The sequence below is a fragment of the Zootoca vivipara genome, chromosome 3 (assembly GCF_965207765.1).
Source record: "Zootoca vivipara chromosome 3, rZooViv2.hap1.1, whole genome shotgun sequence".
NCBI classification, from domain to species: Eukaryota; Metazoa; Chordata; class Lepidosauria; order Squamata; family Lacertidae; genus Zootoca; species Zootoca vivipara.
In genome coordinates this window covers 69,584,304-69,608,682 of record NC_142586.1, presented here as the reverse complement: position 1 = coordinate 69,608,682, position 24,379 = coordinate 69,584,304, and the positions used below count along the sequence as shown (strand labels likewise).

Genomic DNA, 24,379 nt, shown 5'->3' with positions numbered 1-24,379 from the left:
GACTCTGGGGGTCCCTTCCAACTCTACAACTATATGATATAGATGCCCTTTTCTTTCCATTCAAGTGCAGGTAGCTTTATCTTTCTGGTCTCCAATCCAAGACTTGACTGTGGCCGAAATTCTTCCTATGCCTACTTACCTGGAGGTAAGTCCCATCGAACTTAATGGAGCTTCCTTCTGAGTAGACATGTCTAGGGCCGCACTCTTAAGACGTGAACACGGCTGATGCGTGTGTGTTCCTCCCAAGGCCCTAGGACCCACGGACGCATTCCACAACAGAATGCCATGCTGTATCCGGATTTTAAGGAGTGGGGGCGGAGGAGCGATTCCCGAGAGTGGCCGCGCTTGGGGGGGGGGGTTGAAGGGAGTGCTCTGCAGTGGAGAACGCGTGTCTGCTTGCGTGCGTGTTTTGATTCCGCGACATGCAATGGGAGCGCTGGGCAGCGCTGATGCAGCCGGGCTTGCTCCTATCCTGGAGCAGCGTGCTGTTGGCAGGCAGTTTCTTTGGGTTATTGAACATCTTTCCAAGCTGTCGTTTTTTGAGAGCAGGAGAGCAGCGGCGGCGGCGCGTGAGAGAGCGCGAGTTTGTACTTTAGCTGCGAATGACGAAGGACCTGGTGATGGGGGTGGGGCTGCCGCGGGTGGAGGTTACCTTTCTGGTTTTCCTCTTCTTGGTTGATATGGCATCTGGTGGGGGCACGTGTGTATTCTTTATTTCTGCAGTGCGTCCAGGGATGTGGATTTAGAATTGTGATGCCTTTTAAAGTACAAATACACATACGCTAACACAAAGGAAGCGTCTCCACCTGCGTCACACACCTGTGAGGCTTCACCACGTTCCTCTTCACCCTGCTGCGGCAGCAGATCCATACCTAGAAACGGGGCCGTTGGTAGCCAGAGATGGCTCCTTATAACACAAAAAGCTGCCTTCTACCGAGTCAGATCCTTGGCCCATCTAGTTTAGGCTACTACCGGTATTGCCCACATTGACTGGCAAGCGACTCTCCGGGATTTCAGGCAGGGCCCGACCTTCCCAACCCAACCCGAGGATCGAACCCAAGACCTTCTGAGCTACTTCCACCCCTTCCCCTCATTTAGCCGATCACAATATGGGGCAGGGAGTTGGGGCTCGCTGCTGCGCCGTTCCTCCTGGCAAACTACGTGACGTAGATTCAGTAGGAACCAGCTTCCTTGATGGGGAAAAGCTTCACCTGTTGGATTACTGGTCTCTTGAGCGACCAATAAAGAGCATTGAGCCCTGGGGATAGAAGGGCTAAATTTTAATATTAGGGAGATTTCCCTCCATCTCCCCGCCCGGAAAGAGACAGAAAGGGCGCTCTGGGCGTCGGATCACTTTCAGCCTCTCTAAATTTCAGCCTCATCAGGTTCAAGTTCTCAGCCGGCTGTGGGTCTCTTGTAAAGAATCGTGTGTTTTTGTGGCTCCACAGAAGCGTCGGCGACTGCAGAGATCCCTCCCTCCTTCTCACCCCGCCCCGGCTCCCCAAATCTAACCCTTTTCCAAACTGTTTTACGTTTGTTTTAGGAAGGGTGTGAGCGCTGCTGCAAATCATCTCGGCTTCCAAGTCTCTTGCTGAAAGGGTCCAGGTTGCTTACGCCCGAGCGCCCCTTATCATTTCAATAAATGCCAATTGCAGCCTTGGCGCTGTTATAGCAATGGAGCTACAGACGTCATTGCCTCCTCTTGGACGTGAGATGCGGCCAACCCCTCAGCCCCCTTCTCGCGCTCAAGAAAAACTCTGCAACTTCCAGCCAGGCGCGCAGTCTTTTGCCTAGAGATCCTGGGCACCAGCAGCCCGCTAACAGACGGACCGGAGAGGGATCTGCCAGCCCAGTTCTTTCTCTCTCTCTTCGAGGAGAAAAAGAAGAAACCATGAACTCTACCTTGCAAAAGGGCTTTGCAGAAGCTTCGGGGCAACGGATGGGGAGGGAACCAACCAGCCAACATGTCTTAAAGCAAGACTTGTCGAGCGCGGGGTTCCCTCCTTGGGTCGCCCAGGTTCTCTTGGGGCACCTGCTGCTCATACTGTCTCCACCACCAAAAGCTGGGAATTGGGGTGGGGGTGGGGACCTTAACTTCCAGCCACTTCTGCGGCGAGCCCTCCCCGATTTCGCCTCTCTTTTGCCTTCCGGACTGAACCCCTTTCTTTTAAACCTGCCCCAGAGGGCGAAACAACAGAGATCAAGCTCGCTGCGCAGTTTTGGAGGGTAAGTGTCCGTGAAGAGCGGGGGCGGGCGGGGGGGGGGGAGGCGGCGCGGAAAACGCAGCAGCCTCGGAGGGCAGAGCAGGTGGTAGAAAAGCCGCAAAGATTGGCGGGGGCAGGGGGGGGGGAGAGAAAGAGACAGAGAGAAAAAGGAAAAAGTGTGGCAGCTTCTGCCAGAGCAGCGCGTGCGTTTTTTGCATCGAGGCAGCCTGGAGTGGAAAGGGTTACAGAGGCATTTGGGGCAGGTGCGGTGCGGGTGGTGGTGGGGAGACAGCGGGACAGGACGCAGTTCCTGTCCGATTGCTGGGATTCCAGATTCCGTAACCGGGGAGCGCGCGTGCTTAAGAGTCGAGCTGCGAAGCGCCGGCTGCCCGCAACGATTCCTTAAGAGTCCGGCGCAACTTCCTTCGAGGGGACTGGCTCTCTCCTAGGCAGCGTGCTTCGGCGCTCGCAAGCCGAAGGGATCCGGGATCGGAGCTGGGAGGAGCGAGCAGGCTCCTCCCACGCGCCCTACGCCCGATCCGGCTTTTCTGCCCACCGCCCCCCTTCCTCCGGCTGGACGGATCATCTGGTCCCCTCTCCGCCCCCTGGTGTGAATTTCATCCGCTGGGACTCGCGCTCCGCGCACCCCACGCCGCTTCCCAAAGCAAAGCGCCCCCCCTGCAGGCGGCTCGGGCCCCTTGCAGCCCCGTGAGGCTCAGGCTAATAACTCCTCCTCCTCCTCGCTCTCTGCAAGCCCTCCTCACCTTCATTGAGGTTCATTTAGAAACATTTCGCTTTGCACCCCGACCCTAATATATATGTATATTTTAATATATTTAGAAGGACTTCCTACTGCTGTTAAGCAGCATCCCTTAATTTCTAACACCCCCCTCTTCCATGATCAGTTGGCCACTTTCTGAATTTCGCACCTCCACTTACTAGTTGCCCGAGAAAGGCTATAATCTTAATAATAACAGTGATCCGGTGGGGGGTGGGGAGCAGATCCCATAACCAGGCAACCCTCTTTCGACGTGGGGCTGCGCGGATGGGCTTGTGATTTGTAGGATTTCTCCACTTAGACCCTGCCTCCTCCTTGCTCTCCAGCCACTCTAAAGTCTCTCCCCCTCTTTTTAAGCAGCGATTCCTTTCCATCCGCGGCTGTGTGTGTTACGCGCGCGTGTGTCTCGCTTTCTCCCTCCCTGATCTCCCTGGAGAGAGAGAGAGCGAGGGGGGGGGGGAGAGAGGAAACTCCACTCCCAAGCCCCGTCCAGATGTCGAAGAAACGCAAAACCCCCGAGGGTGGAGGATCCGGCCTCCCCGAGGAGGAACCCAAAACCCAGTTGGGGGACAGCGACGAGCAAGGTAGGAGGGGGGCGGAAAGCTGGTTCGCCTGCCAGGGGGAAATATTAGAGTGGGATCCCAGCATAGGAATGCATCTTTGAGCCGATGAGGTCCTCCACCAGCTGCTTGAGTTGGGCTGGCGACTGTCAAATTTAGGCCAGATCCCCTCTAGCCCAGGCTCTTTGATTCCATATATACTTCTATTGTGTGTCTCGGGGTACTGTTGAACTTTTGGGAGTGGAGGGGTGAAAAGGCAGGAGAGGAAACAAAAGGGACGATTGATTGATTGATTGGCTGATCAAGTGATGGGAGGAGGGGCTGCAGGGTGGCTGATCAATCGTTCTTCACTCCCCAGCCCTTTTATTTCAATGGCATATGGTGTGCTTCTTTCTGTATCTCTGGAGCATTGGGAAAATATTATAGGGAGATCAGTATGTTTGGGGGTGTTGTGGGAGTGGGGGTAGCTGGCGACTGGCGTGTGAGAGTGCATTTCTCTGTGGGAAAGACTGGCGGAGGGTCTCCTTCCTTCCTCCTTTGGCAAATCCTCCATCTCTGCCAAGGTGCTAGTTGCAAGATGCCGATTGCTGCAAATATTGTACTTGAATCACACTTGAGAGAAAGTTGTGGTTTTTTCCTATGCTGCATTTCCCCACCCCACTTGTGTGTGGGGAGCTGCCATGCACTTTAGCAGCTGGTGTGGGGAAGCAGATCAGCCCTCCCCTCCTTTGATCTCTTATGCACTTTTGCAGTTGTTTGCTCTTTCAGTTCATCTGCTCGTTTTCTTTCTCTTTGGTGCTTATTCTGCTTTACTGGGGCCTAGGTTACACTCCAAGCCAAGGCACAGCCTCGAAGGTCTCGTCATTACAATGCAGATGAGGGATTGGGGTGTGTTGAGGGGGGGGGGTGTCGGTGGCCCAAGCAATGGTTGTGAAGAGCAAGTTGGAGATTGCGTGTCCCCCATGGACTGTAAATGTGTTTCTGCCCATGGCAGAATTGAGACGGTGCATTTGCCTTTTTGGTAGGTGAAAAACCTGAGACTGGTGCCGAAAGACAAGGAATGCATGTCATCCAATATGGAGTCAGTTGTCCTTGTTCTCAAAATGTTGAGGATCAAAATGCCGCAAAAGCCGATCAAGACTTGGGAGATTCAGTCTCCACCATGGATGTGTTTCTGGGGGGTGATATGATGTGGGTTTTCAACTGTCTTCATTGCATTAAGCACAGTTCTTGGTGTGCTAGCAAACATTTTCACAATGACGCAGTCATGGCGTTCCACCATTTGCTTTGAAGGGGCTTCTGGAGGGTTTTCGTTCTTCCTCTGTATTAGAGTCCTTCAGCATCAAAATTATTGAAAGCCATCCTCCCCAATCCCAAATTATTCGCCTGTGAAAACAAGCCCAGTCACTTGCAGGCAAACCCAAACCTTCTGTGCATGTCTCTATGCAGTTTATTTTCTTTTCAGTTGCTTGGAAGTGAATATTTTTTTTCAGAAAACCTTCCTTCCTTCATTGAACAGAGACCTGAAAGCTAGATTGCAAGTGAAGTGCCATTTACACTACTGGGTTGTTTGCAGTGAACATGGAAGCTCACGGAGAACACTGGTGCGGTGCAAATGTGACGGTTTAAAAACCACCGCTTGTCAAGGCACCTTGTGTAATGGCGGACAAAAGTACATTATGTTAGCAACGACACCTTTATTTGGAAACAAAGTAGAACTGATGAGCATACTTCCTCAGATTTGCAAATGTTTATTTAGCGAGTGATCGCCTAGCCTCTGCTCTGCTCACCTAATTTCCGACTCACTTCCATTGCAGCCAAGGTATTGAGCATGGTCCAGATTATCTTTTTCAAAGACTCGGTGGCTGCTGGTCCTTTGTAGGCTGGAGGGTTCAAGCTCCAAATGCGTCAGCTCAGCTCTACCTTATGCTGGGCAGCGGTGAAACAAATGTCTGCATGGCACTCAGTGCCAGTGAATGCTACAAATACTCATTTCAGATAAAGCTTGTGCACCTATATTATGTGCATCCACTGCAGATTCATGTACGTTCATTGATACTGTAAAATCATGGAACTAAACTTAGAATGCTTGACTTTCCACACTTATTTTTACATAAGCATTTATAAAAGGCTTTCTTCCCAGTTGACAGGAAAAATAATTATGTTTGCTAATTTTGTGAAAATGTAATTGCATAAACCATTTGAAGTATATAGGAAGCCACAATATCCGAGTGTGTGTGGGGGGTGGTGGTGTTTTCTTTTATATTACCGCTATGGATTATCCTAAAATGATTTGCTGTATTTATACAGAATGTTTGTGTTTTACAGAGACAAAATACTTACTAGGCTCCAACATGCATTACATTGGGATTATTCAACCCAATGAAAGTCTGCCAACAGAAATTTCCAATCTATGTGGGGCATGTTTATCCCTAGTTTTGTTTAATTTAGACAGGTGATATTACCGGTATTTATTAACCCTGCTAGGATTTCTAGAAATTGCAAAAATGCGGTGGGACTGCAAAAACCTTCCTGCTTTGTGTGTAACAACAGGAAAAGAATAGATGAAGGCTGGAGATTGGAGCAACTAATCAAAGCTTTGCTATTGTAATTCTTTACAGTATAGTATATGGTAAATAGAGGATATAATCTGCTAGTGAGCAAATTGACTTTTTCTAAGGACATGTGTGGTTCTTAAGTATCTCTGGCCAACACCACTTAATTCATACATAACACCACAATGAGTTCTCCTCTCCTTGCCTTTTATTATATTAACAAGCCCATGCCGTATAATTTTGACATCCTGAATCCTGCTTTTCTGCATATGCAAAGCAGATGACTGAACGATGGTCTGCTGAATGCTGATGGTGCACACACAGAATCTCACTTAATGTTCTGAGCTGGAGAAGAACAGGATTTGATTCGTAAAAAAGCCAAACATGAAGGATTGGACAAATTTATATACTGAACTAGGGACTGTTTGATGATGAACTTCAATGACATAACTAGTTTATATACATAGAACTTACTACTAGTAAGTGTGTGCTCTGAAGAATCCAAGGAGACTTGGCTAAATATCTGATGTTCAGATATTACTGCTATTTTATTCCTGGATATTTGCAAGTATGAATGATTCTTTCAGCTTAAATATGAGATTAAAAGTAATGTCTGAAATCAGCCATCTATGAGAACAGGAAGGCATTAGCTAAATGAAGCAAATGCTTAAAATGAATGTAGTCTCTACTGCAGCAGGAAAACATTCACTTCTTCAAAAAATGTGCAATATTTGCAATATTTATTTTGTGTATCCTATCCTTCCACTGTCAAAACAGTGCTTGCATCATTATAAAAAAGCAATAAATAAATTCCAATAAAATAATCTTAATGACACATAAAAAGCTGAGACAACTCCAGTGGCAGGATCAGCTGCTAAAATTTCAACCAGGCAAGCAAAAGATGGTCAAAATATAAGAAATGTGGACCAGGTGGTAGCGTAGAGACAAAAGGAACAAAACAGTTTTCCTGAAGATTTCCACAGTTTTGGTGCAATCACACAGAATATGTTATACGTCTCAAACAGTCTTGCGTTTGTTTAGTTGGGATGCAGAAATTGGTGTTTCTATGGTCCTTAAGGCATTTGGGAATTTAAAGGTGTTTACCAGCACCCAAAATTATTCTCAACTGGTAACCAGTGCATTGTTGCAAAATGGTGCAACCGAGCACCCACAAACAGCTGAAACATCTGGAGACTTTTGAAAGGCAGACAGCCTCCTGTAAAGTGTCATATCTAGAATGCAATAAATAAATAAATAAATAAATAAATAAATAAAAAATCAGTTAGCCATCTGATGTTCATCTTATGTCTCCCGTGATGCAGACAACCCCTTACTGCGGTCTTAAGATCAGCATAAATTAAAAAAAATAATGTTGGCGTATTATTATTATTATTATTATTATTATATTTTAGGGCAGCTTTTGGTTAAAGCATCTCATTTCCATGTAGAATTTGACTAGATGAGTGTAAACAGCATTCCCACGACAGCTTAGTTTGATGGCAGCTCTTGCTTCCTTAACACCCAAATTTCTGGAAGCATTCACATAGGTCCAGATGTCCAAGGGCTGAGCAGTTCCTGGGCCGATCATGTTGTATGTGGGATTCTCTTAGGCACCTCATCTGCCTCTGTTCCATGCAGGGGATCCTGCCTGTGGTGTTAAGGATGCAGCAAAGTCGGAGGTCTCTGGCTGCAGGCATAAACCAAGCTCTAACACATACTGTATTTTTCGCTCCACAAGACGCACCTGACCATAGGACGCACTTAGTTTTCAGAGGAGGAAAGGGGGAAAGCCCTGTTTTTGGGGGGATCAGCTCACAGTTGTGCAGCTTCTTTTGCAAAGAGGAAAAGCCCCATTTTTTAAAGGATCAGCTCAAAGTTGTTGAGTTTACTTTGCAAAGGGAAAAATCCTGTTCAACTCACAGTTCTGCAGCTTCTGATAATCTAATCAGCCAGATAATCCAATCAGCCAGTCACATGTTGCTGGGGAAACAAACAGCCTCCCTCTGCAGAACATTCAACAATGGTGGCCTGGGCAAGGGGGCCGCTGGAAGGGAGCTAGCTTCCCTTATCTCCCTCCCCGATCTCTTGCAATCAGCTGCTGAGCAGCTTCCTCTTTCCCTCTTGTTAGTCTTTAGCTCTTTCTAAAAAAAAGCAGGATCTGCTTTTTGCCCCTGGGCAATTCGGCTCCAGGGACCACACATTCGCTCCATAAGACGCACAGACATTTCCCCTTACTTTTTAGGAGGAAAAAAGTGCCTCTTATGGAACAAAAAATATGGTAACGGTGGGCTTCTGAGGGCTGAAGTGGATGTGGCGCTATGTGTGCATAGGTTTTTTTTTTATAAAGCAAATAGAAGCTGCTGAGGGAGACTGATTATTACTGGGATCAGGAAACAGCTTTCTTGGGTAGTCTGGAGCCACTAGTGTACTCTAGTTTCCTGGAAGGTGTGTTGCTGTTGCCAGGAGGGGTAGTTGTTGCTGTGCAAATGCACTGGCAATGTTGCCTGACTTTGCTGGTGTGGTTGCACCACACCACCCTTCCCTGGAATCAGCATAGTGGCTCCATATCTTCCAGTGAGCTACTTCTGCTGGGATCACAGCAAGGGAGGGGGAGATTAACGTTTTTCCTTGCCTCCTGTTGTCTATACAAAAGACAACATCAATTGTTGTAACATCATTGTTGTCTATACAATTTGCACTGTAAGGAAATCTGCCCCCCCCATTTTTAGTTAGTTTTTTTTAAAATATCTCCCCTCATTTGATGCCACTGGGGGATTCCCACTCCAGAGTAAATATGAAAATGGGCTTTCTTCGTGTTAGCAATAGAGAAAGAGAGCATTGTACTTTTCCCAACTTGCAGTCAGCTCTGGTTGCATTATTCACCAGCCTCCGCCGGAAGCTCTGTCTACATTTTTCAAAATATGTTAAATGCAGAAATGCATTTAATGCCACATCTAGTTTGAACCTGACTTTCCCCTCCCCTTTCTCATAATACAGGAAAGTATTACCGTATGAGCACCTGAAACTTGTATGGCTTTAAAAAGGGATTAGAGACAGATTCATGGAGGGTACGGCTATCAATGGGCACTAATCATGATGGCTGTGTTCTTCCTCCACTGTTCTTTCATATTGGTGTGGTGTTGAAAGCCAGTGTGTAATGGTTAGAGTGCTGGGCTATGACCTGGGAGATCAGGTTTCAAATCCCCACTCGGCCAGGAAGCTCACTCACTGTGTGACCTGCTCAGAAGCAAGTCCTATTAAATTCAGTGGAGCTTACTCCCAGGTAAGTGTGGTTAGGGTTGCAGCCTTGTTCTGGATCTAACCCATGGTGTGACTGCAGCTGCGCCTTTTGGCTTGTGAGAGGGTGCAGTTGTTTGTTCTAACCCGTTGACAAAAGGGCAGAATAACTAAAATATTCCATGGCTAACTGAGCATAACAGTGCTTTTTTTCTGGGGGGGAAGCAGGGTTACGCATACCCCTAAGCATTTTGTGAATCTAAGTTTGGCCTCATTGAGGGGCAGTATTTCAATATTAGTAGGAAAATGAAAGTACCCCTAAACATTTTAAGGAAAAAAAGCACTGTGCATAACTATTGGTTTAGTAGCATGTTTATTCATAATGAGACTTATCTTGCCATTGATTCTTTCTCCTTGATTTTCAAAACAGTTTGCCTTATTTGTATAACAGTAGCTGGTTGAGTTCTGTTATATCCTGCAAGTTATCAAAATAGTGCCAATTGTTCTTGGTAATGTAAAACTACGAAGAACACAGACAGTATTTGAATGTTGTGATAGTGGTGAATGCAGCTATGAATATTTATCACTAGCCTTTTAGATGAACAAGAGCAATTTACATTTCACCGGTGAGGGTTGTAGTTTTCAGTCTGGACTCAGGTAACTGAATGTTCTTAGAGACCTCATTTTTAAAGCAATCTTTAACAACAGATCCCAGGAGTAGATTGAGAGGAAGAGTGCAGTAGCCAGATTTGCAAGTCTGCTTTGGAACTGGGCAAGACATTCAGCAGTAAGGGATCAGCAGCCTTGAACTTGGCAGTCTAGAAATTTTGCACTGGATTGCCAATAAACCAAAAGCCTAAAATCTGTGTTTGGAAGAAATCATACAGCTTTGAATGAACATTTTATGCAGCATCCTGCTGGGGTTGGGTGGGGCTTATGGTGTACTGTACAAGATAGGAAAAAGTAGTGTTGCAGATACAGTAAAGCATTGGTTTTGATTCCCACCCCCTCTTCACCTTCCTGTATCTAAAATGTTGCCAAGCAGTGTTCTTCTTTGCTTCCTCCCTGCCTTCCTTTTCATCACTAGCATTTTAAATTCACCTCTCACCAATAGAACTATTACTATTGTTATCATTATTATTTTACTATTCTTATTTAAAGCAGCGACAACAGTCCAACAAGTTAAGAGCAGGCAAAAACAACACAAAATAATTTTTTTCTGACATAAAGGTATAACCAGTTACAGCAGCAAAATAGTATCCCATAAATGCTTGGAAAAATATTGAAGCTGGCATCGGAATGTCAGCAATGTTGCTGCCAGTCATACTTCTGTGGGGAGGGAATTCTCCAAGAAGGCTTCTGGTGGTGGGACAATGAAAATATTATCCCTGAGGTGCTAGATGCAAGGATTGAGGCAGGCATCCTGTTTATTGCACCCTAACTCCTGGGCTAAACCTCTTCACATCTTTAGGCCAAGATCTTTATTCTCTAAAAAAAACCTTTGGGTCACTGAATAAAGAGAATGGGGTTGCTCTCCTTGACTTTGCAATTCTGCAATGGATTCGTATTGTTGCTTTTAACATACAGTAGTGTTGATTTTGTTGCTTTATGTAGTCTCTAAGCCATTTCAGGGCTTAGTACATGGGACACATCATTCTTTCTAACTGTATTAATAAACAGGCTGTGAGGGTTCTTCGTTGAAGTGTATTCACTAAGGTGAATTCAAGCAGAGTGAGCCTATAATTTGAATAAACTACAGAATGAGTCTTTGGAACACTTCTGTGTCTTGTTTCTCTTAAACCTCTGTCTACAGTGCCCACTGCCTTTCCCACAAATTGCTTTTAAGTTCTTCATAACAGGAATTATATCACATTTTGTCCGAGACTTACCTTATTTGACTTTTTCCTTCTTCCATTTCATTCTGAGGAAAGGAGCTGAGTCACTGAGAGGCGAACCTAGCAGCTATTGAATAAGACACAATGCTTCAAAATCTGGGGGTTCTAGATAACTGTCTGTTTTGAAGCATTGGGAACTCAACTTTTTTTATGAGTCGGCATATTATTTGGTTTAATTGATATGTATTTGTATAATTTGAAATATTGGAAATAATTGATGTGATATAATTGTGTTTTAATTGGAAAATTAATAAATAGATTATTTATAAAATGAATAAGACACAAGCACAGATAATACTAATGTGTAAGCAGGAGTAGCGCTTACAGTTTTGCCACTTCACGTTTTTGGAAAATAATGAAATGTGCCTAAACTGAGATTGTTACGGCTTTGAATATAAAATGTGCTTAAGGCCCAACATTGAGCTACTCACCCCCTATTGTCTGTTGCTTCTGAAAGTATATTGAGAGCATCCTTTTTTGTGCTCTGTTTTCCATGGAGGCGCAGGTTGCAGCCACAGCTAAAGTGGCATTTTTCCATCTCCGCCGTATCAAGCAGTTGGTCCCTTACCTCTCTCGCCCTGATCTGGCCACAGTGATCCATGCGACGGTCACCTCCAGGCTTGATTATTGTAACTCGCTCTACGCGGGGCTGCCTTTGAAACTGACCCAGAAACTCCAGCGGGTGCAGAATGCCGCAGCAAGGCTCCTTACAGGGTCCCGGCCGTGGGGTCACATTCATCCAGTGCTTTACCAGCTGCACTGGCTCCCGGTGGAGTACAGGATGAGGTTTAAGGTGCTGGTTTTGACCTTTAAAGCCCTATGCGGCTTGGGACCCTTGTACCCACAGGACCGCCTCTCCTGGTATGCCCCGCGGAGGACCTTAAGGTCCACAAACAACAATATCCTGGAGATCCCGAGCCATAAGGTGGCTAGATTGGCCTCTACTAGGGCCAGGGCCTTCTCAGTATTGGCCCCAACTTGGTGGAACGCTCTTTCCCAGGAGACCAGGGCCCTGTGGGATTTGTCATCTTTCCGCAGGGCCTGCAAGACAGAGCTGTTCCGCCTGGCCTTTGGGCTGGACTTAGTCTGACCCCCTGTGTTTTTCCTCCCTCATGGTTTGGATTTATGGACTACTTAAAATGAGGCTGCATTTTAAATTTTAATATTGTATTTTAATCTGTATTTTAATTAATTGCTTTTTATGTTTTATTGTAATTTTATTGGTGTTAGCCGCCCTGAGCCCGGTTTTGACTGGGGAGGGCAGGGTATAAATAAAATATTATTATTATTATTATTATTATTATTATTATTATTATTATTATTATTAACTGTAAACTGTTTTCTGACATACGGTACAGTCAAATACAAATTCAGTGTTACCAGACCTCCAAGTGTCACTATTTTCCAGGGACAGTCCCGGATTTACAGAAGCTGCCCTGGTTTCTGATTTCATTCCAGAATGTCCCACTCTTCCTTAGGATGTCCCTAGTTTCACTGGAGAAATGTTGGAGTGTATGGAGTTCTATGTCCCCTGAGCCAAGGAGAGAAGTAACTATACAACCTTTAGAAGAACTCTGAAGGCAGTCCTGCGTAGGGAAGGTTTTAAAAAAATGTTTAATGTTTTATTATGTTTTTATATATGTTGGAAGTCAACCTGAGTGGCAGGGGCAACCCAGTGAGATGGATCGGGTATACATAATAAAATAATTGTTGTTGTTGTTGTTGTTGTTGTTGTTGTTGTTATTGTTGTTATTGCTGTTATTGAATAGTACGTCCCTATTTTCATCAGAGAAATGTTGGAGGGTATGTATTACTTCGTAGGTTTGGGAAATGGGATTTGATTTATGAAATAGAATTTGGTCTTCAACCAGTTGGCCTGGACCGCTACCAGGCCGCAACCTGATCTAAAGTGCCTCAGAACAGCAGCACTACCGCCATAAATGTACATGGTTAAGGATGGAACTTGGTTCTGAAAAGGCTGAAGATTACAGGTTTAGGTGAGCAAAATAGCAAATTAGGATGTGGAGAGAAAATGGGGGGGGGGGCAAACAACATATGCCACCTGGTGAGGTGTCAATGTCAGAACATTTTTTTAATGCTTAGAACTATTTTTTTCCAAACTGCTCTAGAAAAACTATATTGAGAAAACTAGGACAACGAAGAACTCATAGAATCATAGAATTGTAGAGGTGAAAGGGACCACGAGGGTCCTCTCTAGTGCAACCCCTTGAAATGCAGGAATCTTTTTGCCCAACGTGGGGCTCAGAATTAAGACCCTCAGAACTACCTAGAAAAGAAAAGCACAGTGACTGCTGGCTGGGATTAGGGACAAGAACATTATTGACATATTGCTGTACCTCGGCCTTTGGTTTATTTTGTCTGCAAAAATGTCTTTAGCACCAATATGAAGAAAAATGTCACGGTGACAAACAGCATAAAATCAACAATTAAATTGCATCCATAAAACCAATGAATACAGGACAAATCTGTAGATCAAATTAAGACATCAACATACCTGGATCAGCTCTCGGGGCAAGGCGAGATGAGCAGCTGTGGACCAGGTTCCCTGAAAGGCTGACTTCTCCTCCAATGCCTAGTAAGGGTGTTAAGATCAACCAATGAAACCTGGTTGGTCTTGTCAGTTACCACAGCCTAATGGTTATGGAGGTGGGCTTTTTCACTGGTGGCCCTGGTGTTGAATGCACGCCCTACTGAAATACCAGAGCTCTCACCTGTATTGTCATTCTGCTGGCTTTGAAGACGCATTGGTTTTCACAGGCATTCCTTTGATCTCTCTACCTCGGTCCTTCAAAATTGCTGTTTCTTTTTTTAATGGGATTGTTTTATTCGTATTTTAAATATGGACATTTATGTTTAATGCTTTGCCTTTTATACTTGTAAAACCACCTATAGAAGCCTGTTTTGCCATTTCTATAAATTGTTTAGTATTAGTAATAATGATAACAGGTGAGTTTTAGGTGGGTGTCTAAATGCCAATACTGTAGGTGCCTGCCAGACAAGGCCGGCTCTAGGGGTAGTCTCGGTGGCGTGGGGCGCCAGGGCGCCGGGCTGGCAGGAGGGCGCTGTGCAACGAAGCCATGCTGCGCCCACCCACCGGGGCGGGGGCGCCGGAGCAATCTCCGTGCCACGGCGCCAGGGCGCCCGACCGGCTTGAGACGGCCCTGCTGCCGGATGTTCATTAGATACACGTTCCAAAAGGCAGGTGCTGCCACACTAATGACCCTGGTCTCAGAGGATATAAGACAAACCTCAGGAGCATACAGCAGTGCTAGGGGTGTCTCTCTTGAAGATCAAAGTGACAGGGATACATAAGGTAAGGCATTCCAGCAGTAGAGGAAGTTTTCTGAAAACATTGTAGTTGTACTAATGTACTGTAATATATATATATATATATATATATATATATATATATATATATATATATGTGTGTGTGTGTGTGTGTGTGTGTGTGTGTGTGTGTGTGTGTGTGTCTGTCTGGATTAACTGCCAAGAGGAGCTGAATGTGGAACTGTTCTTTCTGAAACTTTGTAATCAGATATTAGTGTCACTTAAAAGGTAAAGGGACCCCTGACCATTAGGTCCAGTCGTGACCGACTCTGGGCTTGCGCCGCTCATCTTGCTTTACTGGCTGAGGGAGCCGGCGTACAGCTTCCAGGTCATGTGGCCAGCATGACAAAGCCACTTCTGGTGAACCAGAGCAGCACACAGAAACACTGTTTACCTTCCCGTTTGGAGCGGTACCTATTTATCTACTTGCACTTTGACATGCTTTCGAACTGCTAGGTTGGCAGGAGCTGGGACCGAGCAACGGGAGCTCACCCCATCGCAGGGATTCGAACCGCCAACCTTCTGATTGGCAAGCCCTAGGCTCTGTGGCTTAACCCACAGCGCCACCCGCGCCCCTTAGTGTCACTTACCCTATCCTAATTGTCAGTCATCCTATCTTGAATTGTGGTCCCATCATCTGACATGCTAAGGGTCCAACCAGGTGTAATGCTAAACCTGTTTTTGCATTTAACGTGCATGTTCATGTTTCAAAATAAAATTTTTTTAAAAATGCAAATGGCAGCTGCTGGACCTGGTGACAATTTTTGGGATCCTAGATACATAGTACCCAAGACTACTATTCAGCTTGGGTCAGCATCTGAGACAAAATATCCAGAAGTTCCTGTAACCCTCACTGACAGTAAATAATAATAATACAATAATAATACATTAAACCAAAGGATTAGTAGTTTGCGGCTCTTTTGAGGCAGCTACTTCACTTTGCATATTTTTAGAATAATTTTTATTAACTTTTTCCAAATAAACAAACAAAACAAAAACAATTTTTTTTATACAATTCATCTTATATTCACCCATCTCCGTTCATTTCGCTCTGCCGAGCTGTGACTTCCCTCCCTCCCGTCATTCGGCTTTATTTCTCACTCTTATCTCGCAGTTCCTTTTTACCCACTTTTTAAATCAGTTCATAGGATTTATTTCAGTCCTGCAAGTGTCTTTAAACTTCTGTAGTTCTTCTCTATATAGTCAATGAATTTACTCCATTCCCTTTGGAACTTTGTCTCTCCCTGGTTGCGGATCCCGCAGGTCAACTTTGCTAACTCTGTGTAGTCAATCATTTTCATCAGCCACTCCTGAATCGTTGGTATCTCTTGTAGTTTCCATTTTTGGGCTAGTAAAGTCCTTGCCGCGGTTGTGGCATACATGAATAATCTCTGGTTTTCTTTTGCTATCTCCTCTCCCATTAGTCCCAATAGAAAAGCTTCAGGCTTTTGGGGAAAGGTATACCTAAACATCTTTTTCAATTCATTATATATCATTTCCCAAAATCTTTTTACTTTTTTGCATGTCCACCACATATGATAAAATTCACTATCTTTATCTTTACATTTCCAGCATGATTTACTACCCATTCTATACATTTTAGCTAATTTTACTGGTGTTAGCTGGACCCAGGTGGCGCTGTGGTTAAACCACTGAGCCTAGGGCTTGCTGATCAGAAGGTCGGCGGTTCGAATCCCTGTGACGGGGTGAGCTCCCGTTGCTTGGTCCCAGCTCCTGCCAACCTAGCAGTTCGAAAGCACGTCAAAGTGCAAGTAGATAAATAGGAACCGCTACAGCGGGAAGGTAAACGGCGTTTCCGTGTGCTGCTCTGGTTTGCCAGAAGCGGCTTTGTCATGCTGGCCATATGACCTGGAAGATATATGCCGGCTCCCTCGGCCAATAATGCGAGATGAGCGCGCAACCCCAGAGTCGGTCACGACTGGACCTAATGGTCAGGGGTCCCTTTACCTTTACCTTTTACTGGTGTTAGCTACCATCTATACATCATTTTCATTACATTTTCTTTCAAAGCGGTACATGCAGTAAATTCCACAATTTCAACCATGCATCATACTTGTTATTGTACCCAAAATCTCTTGCCCATTTTATCATACTTCACTTTGCATAAAGGTAGGGCTGGCAATGTATAAAGCCAGCTCTGAAGGGTGTGAGGTGGGGAACATCTTCTAAGTATGTGAAATGTTTAGACTTCAGGATATAAACGGGGGTACATATTAGATTTTCACTTGAAAAGTAAGCATTCTCCTCCCCCTTGGTATATCTACTTGCTTTTTATTTTGCTCCTTTTATGGAAGTTGTATGGCACCCACAGTATGAGTATCATGAAGTGCGAGCCTGTTAGGATATTTCCCAAGAAGTCAAGCTATTTATGTGCGTCACAGCAAGGCTGGCATGGCATAATATACCATAAAATCCAAAACCTCCCTAGAAAAACATCATTGCTTGTTCTGAAACAAAACATAAAACTTTCTGTAAAGTCTTGTCTAAAGTTCAGCAGACATTCACCAAATGTAAGTTCACAGCTAGGAAACACCCCCCCCCCAAAAGAAAACTTTTATGAAGTGGATTTTGGCTTATCTTGGCTGAATTTCAGGGCACTGCTGTCAATCCCAAATTTGGCTAGGAAGACTTCAGTTAAAAACATTCACTCTGGACCAAAGGCAAATAAAGATGTTGTAAGATTCGGTGAAATTGAAGTTAAAGATTTTTTTACAGGATTTAATAATTCTTGATTTTATTTGGGAGAAGGTTTGCACTTCTACTCAAATTATATTTTTAAAAAAATAATTCCATTTTTGCATAGGGTTAGGAACATAGGGAACTGACTGGTGCCACCTAGCTCAGCAAGGGATAGTATACAGATGACCAAAAATAGCTTTAGTATATGTTATGAGACAATGAGACATAGAGGCAGATCAGAATGTCTCTATGTCGCATTGTCTCATTACATATGCTAATGCTATTTTTGGTCATCTGCATACTATCCCTTGCTTTTCCCCGTAGTCCTTAACAGTCTCAACAGGTTTGCCATACCCATTGAATCAATCACCCATCTCCTACTACCCTTCTGAGAATAACCCCATCCCACCCTCCCACTATATATAAGGGTCTGGTGACTTCTGTTTCAGTGTATCTGAAGAAGTGTGCATGCACACAAAAGCTTATACAGTGGAACCTCGGTTTATGAATTTTCGGTTTACGAACGCTGCGGACCCATCTGGAACGGATTAATTCACTTTCCATTACTTTCAATGGGAAAGTTCGCTTCAGTTTATGAACGCTTCAGTTTATGAACAGACTTCCGGAACCAATTACACCCATGCTTCGGGTTAAGTACGCTTCAGGTTGAGTACGTCGTGGACCGTCTGGAACAGATTAATCCACTTTCCATTACTTTCAATGGGAAAGTTCGCTTCAGTTTATGAACGCTTCAGTTTATAAACAGACTTCCGGAACCAATTGTGTTCATAAACCCAGGTACCACTGTACCCAGAACAAACTTAGTTGGTCTATAAGGTGCTACTGGGAATTTTTTTTAATTAATTAATTTATTTCCTCTATAGACCAGTGTGGCATTTGCCTATGAAGAGGGTGATGTCATCCCCAGTATGAATGTGAAAGGGTTAAATGTAAAGCCAATGAGAACCCAGGGGGCGGAGTCAACGAGAGTATAAGACAAGCCCTAGAGGGGAGATGAGTTAGATGGGTGATGAGATGATGAGAGAAGAGATAAGATAAGAGATGAGAAGAGAGAGTTGTGGTTGTTGAGCTGAGGGGAGTCTGTGGGTTGGTTTAAGCTGTGTGAGAAAGTAAACCTGAGTCAGTGACAGTCAGCATCTGAAAGGAACAGATTAGATCCTAGGCAGATCTGGTTAGGAACTGGGAGGAGGTTGGTTGAATTGTGAACTTGAGGGTGGAAGGTATAGGAAGGTATAGGCCGGTATAGGAAGTAAGTTAATATTGACTGAACACCATCTTTGAAACCATACGCTTGTTATACTTTTAAGAAATAAACTGAAGTTTGTGTTCACTTTAACAACCCTGCCTGGACTCAGTGTTTACCAGGAAGTACCTGGTTTGTGGCAGTGAGTTACCGTGGTGGCACAGGGATCAATCGACCGTGAAACGTTTGGGGGTCCCTGTGTGATCTCCACAACCAGTTTACACCTTTGTCTCCAACAATGCTTGAGATGCTTCCATGGTGGGGTGGCCATGTGTCCATAGAAAATTGTCCTATATTTGATGGGCTGTCTTGTCTGAGTGGGGTTTAAAGATCAGGAACCCAAAGAGGGGAGAGAAGGAGGGACCTTGAAGTGGCCCACAGTTAGCAGTACCTCATCAGCAGAAAGAGCAAGCACACAGGTAACCTGGGTACCGCCTTCTACAGTGATGTATGTTGTGCTGTTATTATATAAATTATTTCTGAATTTGCATCTATATATTGCTTTAGATTCTTGCTCTAGCTTATTTTAGGGGGATTTCAACTATCCTGATATTTGATGGATGTCAAACTCAGCCAAGAGCATAAGGTCGAACAGATTCCTCACTGGCCTTGCAGACAATTTCATTGTCCAGAAAGTGGGAGAAGCAACAAGAGGATCAGCCATTTTAGATCTGGTCCTAACCAATAGTGATGACCTGGTTAGCGGGGTAGAAGTGGCAGGTTCATTAGGTGGGAGTGATCATGCTCTTCTGGAGTTTATTATACAACGGAAAGGAGCAACCAAGCATAGTAAGACTCAAATCCTAGACTTTAATAAAGTCGACTTCAGAAAACTTAGAGAAACGGTGGGTGAAATCCCATGGACAGTAATACTAAAAGGAAAGGGAGTTCATGATGGTTGGGAGTTTGTTAAAAGGGAGATATTAAAAGCACAACTTCAGGCAATACCAATGAGACGGAAACATGGAAGGTGCCTAAAGAAGCCAGGGTGGCTATCTAAAGAATTTTTAACTGAGTTAAGATTTAAAAGGGATATGTACCAAAAATGGAAAAAGGGGGAAATCACCAGAGAGGAATTCAAACAAATAGCCAGCACGTGTAGAGACAAAGTCAGAAAAGCTAAAGCACAGAATGAACTCAGGCTTGCTAGAGAGGTTAAAAGCAACAAAAAGGGCTTTTATGGGTCTGTCCGCAGCAAAAGGAAGAACAAGGAAACAGTGGGGTCACTTAGGGGAGAAGATGGTGAAATGCAAACAGGGGACAGAGAAAGGGCTGAACTCCTCAATACCTTCTTTGCCTCAGTCTTCTCCAAAAAAGAAAACAATGCCCGACCTGAAGAATATGGAGCAGGGGAAACACAGCCCAGAATAAGTAAGGAGGTAATACAAGAATACTTGGCTAATTTAGATGTATTCAAGTCTCCAGGGCCAGATGAACTACATCCAAGAGTATTAAAAGAACTGGCAGAGGTGATTTCAGAACCACTAGCAATAATCTTTGAGAATTCCTGGAGAACAGGCTAAGTCCCAGCAGACTGGAGGAGGGCAAATGTTGTCCCTATTTTCAAAAAGGGTAAAAGAGAGGACCCAAACAATTACCGCCCAGTCAGCCTGACATCAATACCAGGAAAGATTCTAGAGCAGATCATTAAGCAAACAGTCTGTGAGCACCTAGAAAGGAATGCTGTGATCACTAAAAGTCAGCATGGGTTTCTGAAAAATAAGTCATGTCAGACTAATCTGATCTCGTTTTTTGACAGAATTACAAGCCTGGTAGATGAAGGGAATGCTGTGGATATAGCCTATCTTGATTTCAGCAAGGCCTTTGACAAGGTGCCCCATGATATTCTTGTAAAGAAGCTGGTAAAATGCGGGCTAGACAATGCTACCATTCAGTGGATTTGTAACTGGCTGACTGACCGAACACAAAGGGTGCTCATCAATGGTTCCTCTTCATCCTGGAGGGTTCTGTCTTGGGCCCAGTCTTATTCAACATCTTTATTAATGACTTGGATGATGGGCTTGAGGGCATCCTGAGCAAGTTTGCAGATGACACCAAATTAGGAGGGGTGGCTAATACCCCAGAGGACAGGATCACACTTCAGAATGACCTTAATAGATTAGACAACTGGGCCAAAGCAAACAAGATGAATTTTAACAAGGAGAAATGTAAAGTACTACACTTGGGGGGGAAAAATGAAAGGCACAAATACAGGATGGGAGACACCTGGCTTGAGAGCAGTACATGTGAAAAGGATCTAGGAGTCCTGGTAGACCACAAACTTGACATGAGTCAACATTGTGATGCAGCAGCTAAAAAAGCCAATGCAATTCTGGGCTGCATCAATAGGAGTATAGCGTCTAGATCAAGGGAAGTAATAGTACCACTGTATTCTGCTCTGGTCAGACCTCACCTGGAGTACTGTGTCCAGTTCTGGGCACCACAGTTCAAGAAGGATACTGACAAGCTGGAACGTGTCCAGAGGAGGGCAACCAAAATGGTCAAAGGCCTGGAAAAATGCCTTATGAGGAACGGCTTAGGGAACTTTGTATGTTTAGCCTGGAGAAGAGAAGGTTAAGGGGTGATATGATAGCCATGTTCAAATATATAAAAGGATGTCATATAGAGGAGGGTGAAAGGTTGTTTTCTGCTGCTCCAGAGAAGCGGACACGGAGCAATGGATTCAAACTACAAGAAAGAAGATTCTACCTAAACATTAGGAAGAACTTCCTGACAGTAAGAGCTGTTCGACAGTGGAATTTGCTGCCAAGAAGTGTGGTGGAGTCTCCTTCTTTGGAGGTCTTTAAGCAGAGGCTTGACAGGCATATGTCAAGAATGCTTTGATGGTGTTTCCTGCTTGGCAGGGGGTTGGACTGGATGGCCCTTGTGGTCTCTTCCAACTCTATGATTCTAATAATAATAATAATAATAATTTATTATTTATACCCCGCCCATCTGGCCGGGTTCCCCCAGCCACTCTGGGCGGCTTAAAAAAAAAACAGAAATTCTAAAATACAGAAATCCATCAAACATTAAAAGCTTCCCTAAACAGGGCTGCCTTGAGATGCCTTCTAAAGGTCTGGTAATTGTTCTCTTTGACCTCTAGTGGGAGGGCATTCCACAGGGTGGGTGCCACTACCGAGAAGGCCCTCTGCCTGGTTCCCTGTAACTTGGCTTCTCGTAATGAGGGAACCGCCAGAAGGCCCTCGGAGCTGGACCTCAGTGTCCGGGCAGAACGATGGGGGTGGAGACGCTCCTTCAGGTATACCGGACCGAGGCCGTTTAGGGCTTTAAAGGTCAACACCAACACTTTGAATTGTGCTCGGAAACGTACTGGGAGCCAATGTAGGTCTTTTAGGACCGGTGTTATGTGATCTCGGCGGCCGCTCCCAGTCACCAGTCTAGCTGCCGCATTCTGGATTAGTTGTAGTTTCCGGGTCACCTTCAAAGGTAGCCCCACGTAGAGCGCATTGCAGTAGTCCAAGCGAGAGATAACTAGAGCATGCACCACTCTGGAGAGACAGTCAGTGGGCAGGTAGGGACTCAGCCTGCGTACCAGATGGAGCTGATAAACAGCTGCCCTGGACACGGAGTTGACCTGTGCCTCCATGGACAGCTGTGAGTCTAAAATGACTCCCAGGCTGCGCACCTGGTCTTTCAGGGGCACAGTTACCCCATTCAGGACCAGGGAGTCCTCCACACCCGCCCGCCTCCTGTCCCCCACAAACAGTACTTCTGTCTTGTCAGGATTCAATCTCAATCTGTTAGCCGCCATCCATCCTCCAACCGCCTCCAAGCACTCACACAGGACCTTCACCGCCTTCACTGGTTCTGATTTAAAAGAGAGGTAGAGCTGGGTATCATCAGCATACTGATGGACACCCAGCCCAAACCCCCTGATGATCTCTCCCAGTGGCTGCATATAGATGTTAAAAAGCATGGGGGAGAGGACAGAACCCTGAGGCACCCCACAAGTGAGCGCCCAGGGGTCTGAACACTCATCCCCCACCACCACTTTCTGAACACGGCCCAGGAGGAAGGAGCGGAACCACTGCATGACAGTGCCCCCAGCTCCCAAGCCCTCTAGACGGTCCAGAAGGATGTTATGGTCGATGGTGTCAAAAGCCGCTGAGAGATCCAGCAGAACAAGGAAACAGCTCTTACCTTTGTCCCTAGCCCGCCGGAGATCATCGACCAGTGCGACCAAGGCAGTTTCAGTCCCATGATGAGGCCTGAATCCTGACTGGAAGGGATCCAAACGGTCCGCTTCTTCCAGGCGTGCCTGGAGTTGTTCCGCAACCACTCGCTCAATCACCTTGCCCAAGAATGGAAGATTTGAGACTGGGCGATAGTTGGCCATATTGGCCGGATCTAAAGATGGTTTTTTAAGAAGCGGTTTAATAACCGCCTCTTTCAGCGGGTCTGGGAAGGCTCCCTCATGGAGAGAAGCATTTACCAACCCGCGAAGCCCATCGCCCAGCCCTTCCTGGCTAGCTTTTATAAGCCAGGATGGGCAAGGATCAAGGAGACAGGTGGTTGGTTTCATTCGTCTAAGCAGCCTGTCCACATCCTCGGAGGTAACAGATTGAAATTGATCCCACAAAACTTGACTAGACAGGACTCTAGCACTCCCCCGCCCCGGCCCTGCTCCCACGGTGGAGTCTACCTCTTCCCGAATCTGAGCGACTTTATCTGCAAAAAACTTTGCAAAATCATTGCAGGAGATCATGTGGCCCGTACTGGGCCCGGATGGAGCAGGTGGTTCCGCTAAATTGTGAACCACCTGGAAGAGTCTCCTGCTGCTGTTTTCTGCAGATGCGATGGAGACGGTGAAGAAGGTCCTCTTCGCCGTCGCCATTGCCACTTGGTAGGCTCGAAGTTGAGCTCTAGCCCGTGTCCGGTCTGATTCAAAATGAGTTTTCCGCCACCGGCGCTCTAGCCGTCTCAACGACTGTTTCATTGCCCTCAGCGCCGGGGAAAACCACGGGGCTGTCCGGGCTCCATGCAATCTGAGAGGGCGCTTCGGAGCCAGACAGTCAATAGCGCTGGTTAACTCCGCATTCCAGCGGGCCACCAGGGAATCAGCTGAAAGGCCATCGACATGGGATAAAACATCCCCTACCACTCTTTGGAAGCCAATTGGATCCATTAAGTAGCGGGGGCGGACCATCCGAATCGGTCCCACCTCCCTGCAGAGGGAAAGGGTTGCGGAGAAGTCCAGTTGCACCAGAAAGTGATCTGACCATGGCACTTCTTTTGTTTCGCTTTTACTTAATGTCAGATCACCAACATCCATAGAGGTAAACACCAAGTCCAAGGCATGTCCGCGGCTATGAGTTGGGCCAGACTTATTCAGGGACAGCCCCATGGTGGCCATGCTTTCCACGAAGTCCCGAGCGACTCCTTGTAAGGTCGTGTCGGCATGGATGTTAAAATCCCCTAAGACAACCAAGCTAGGTGTCTCCAGGAGCACATCCGACACGACCTGAAGCAGCTCGGGCAGGGAATCCTTGGTGCAGCGGGGAGGTCGGTACACCAAAAGGAGGTGCCTACTGAAAACCATTTTGGTTTTACCAACCTACCCAGGTATATCATTTAGTTATACAGTATATGTTTTTTAAAATTGTTTTGTGGATTCAAGCTGTGTTTTATCCCACCTTTTATTTGTACACCACATGAAAAGCTCTTTGATTCAGTGGTTTATACGTCTTCTAAACAAATAAAATAAACAATTAGCTTATGCAATTAGCTTATACATTTCCTCATCTTTGGCCTCCTATAAGTGGCCACCATACATGACGGAGAGAGTCACCCACCATAGTTTGTTCCCTCAAATCC

At 45.5% G+C, this 24,379-nt stretch overlaps 1 protein-coding gene across 18 annotated transcripts in view; it reads left to right on the top strand.

The window, feature by feature from the left end:
- Positions 1-1,109: 1,109 nt before the first annotated feature.
- The window catches only part of LOC148686292 (uncharacterized), a 100,148-nt gene continuing 76,878 nt past the window's right edge, over positions 1,110-24,379 (top strand). For 2 of the 18 annotated variants that reach the window (XM_088666323.1, XM_088666322.1), the window contains exon 1: positions 1,112-2,226. In XM_088666323.1, the coding sequence (XP_088522449.1) occupies positions 1,892-2,226 (335 nt within the window). In that variant the 5' untranslated portion in view covers positions 1,112-1,891. Of the gene's footprint in view, positions 2,227-2,372; positions 3,567-20,300; positions 24,282-24,379 lie in introns of those variants that run through there. The other 16 variants (XM_088666324.1, XM_088666325.1, XM_088666329.1 and 13 more) reach the window with 14 other exon arrangements.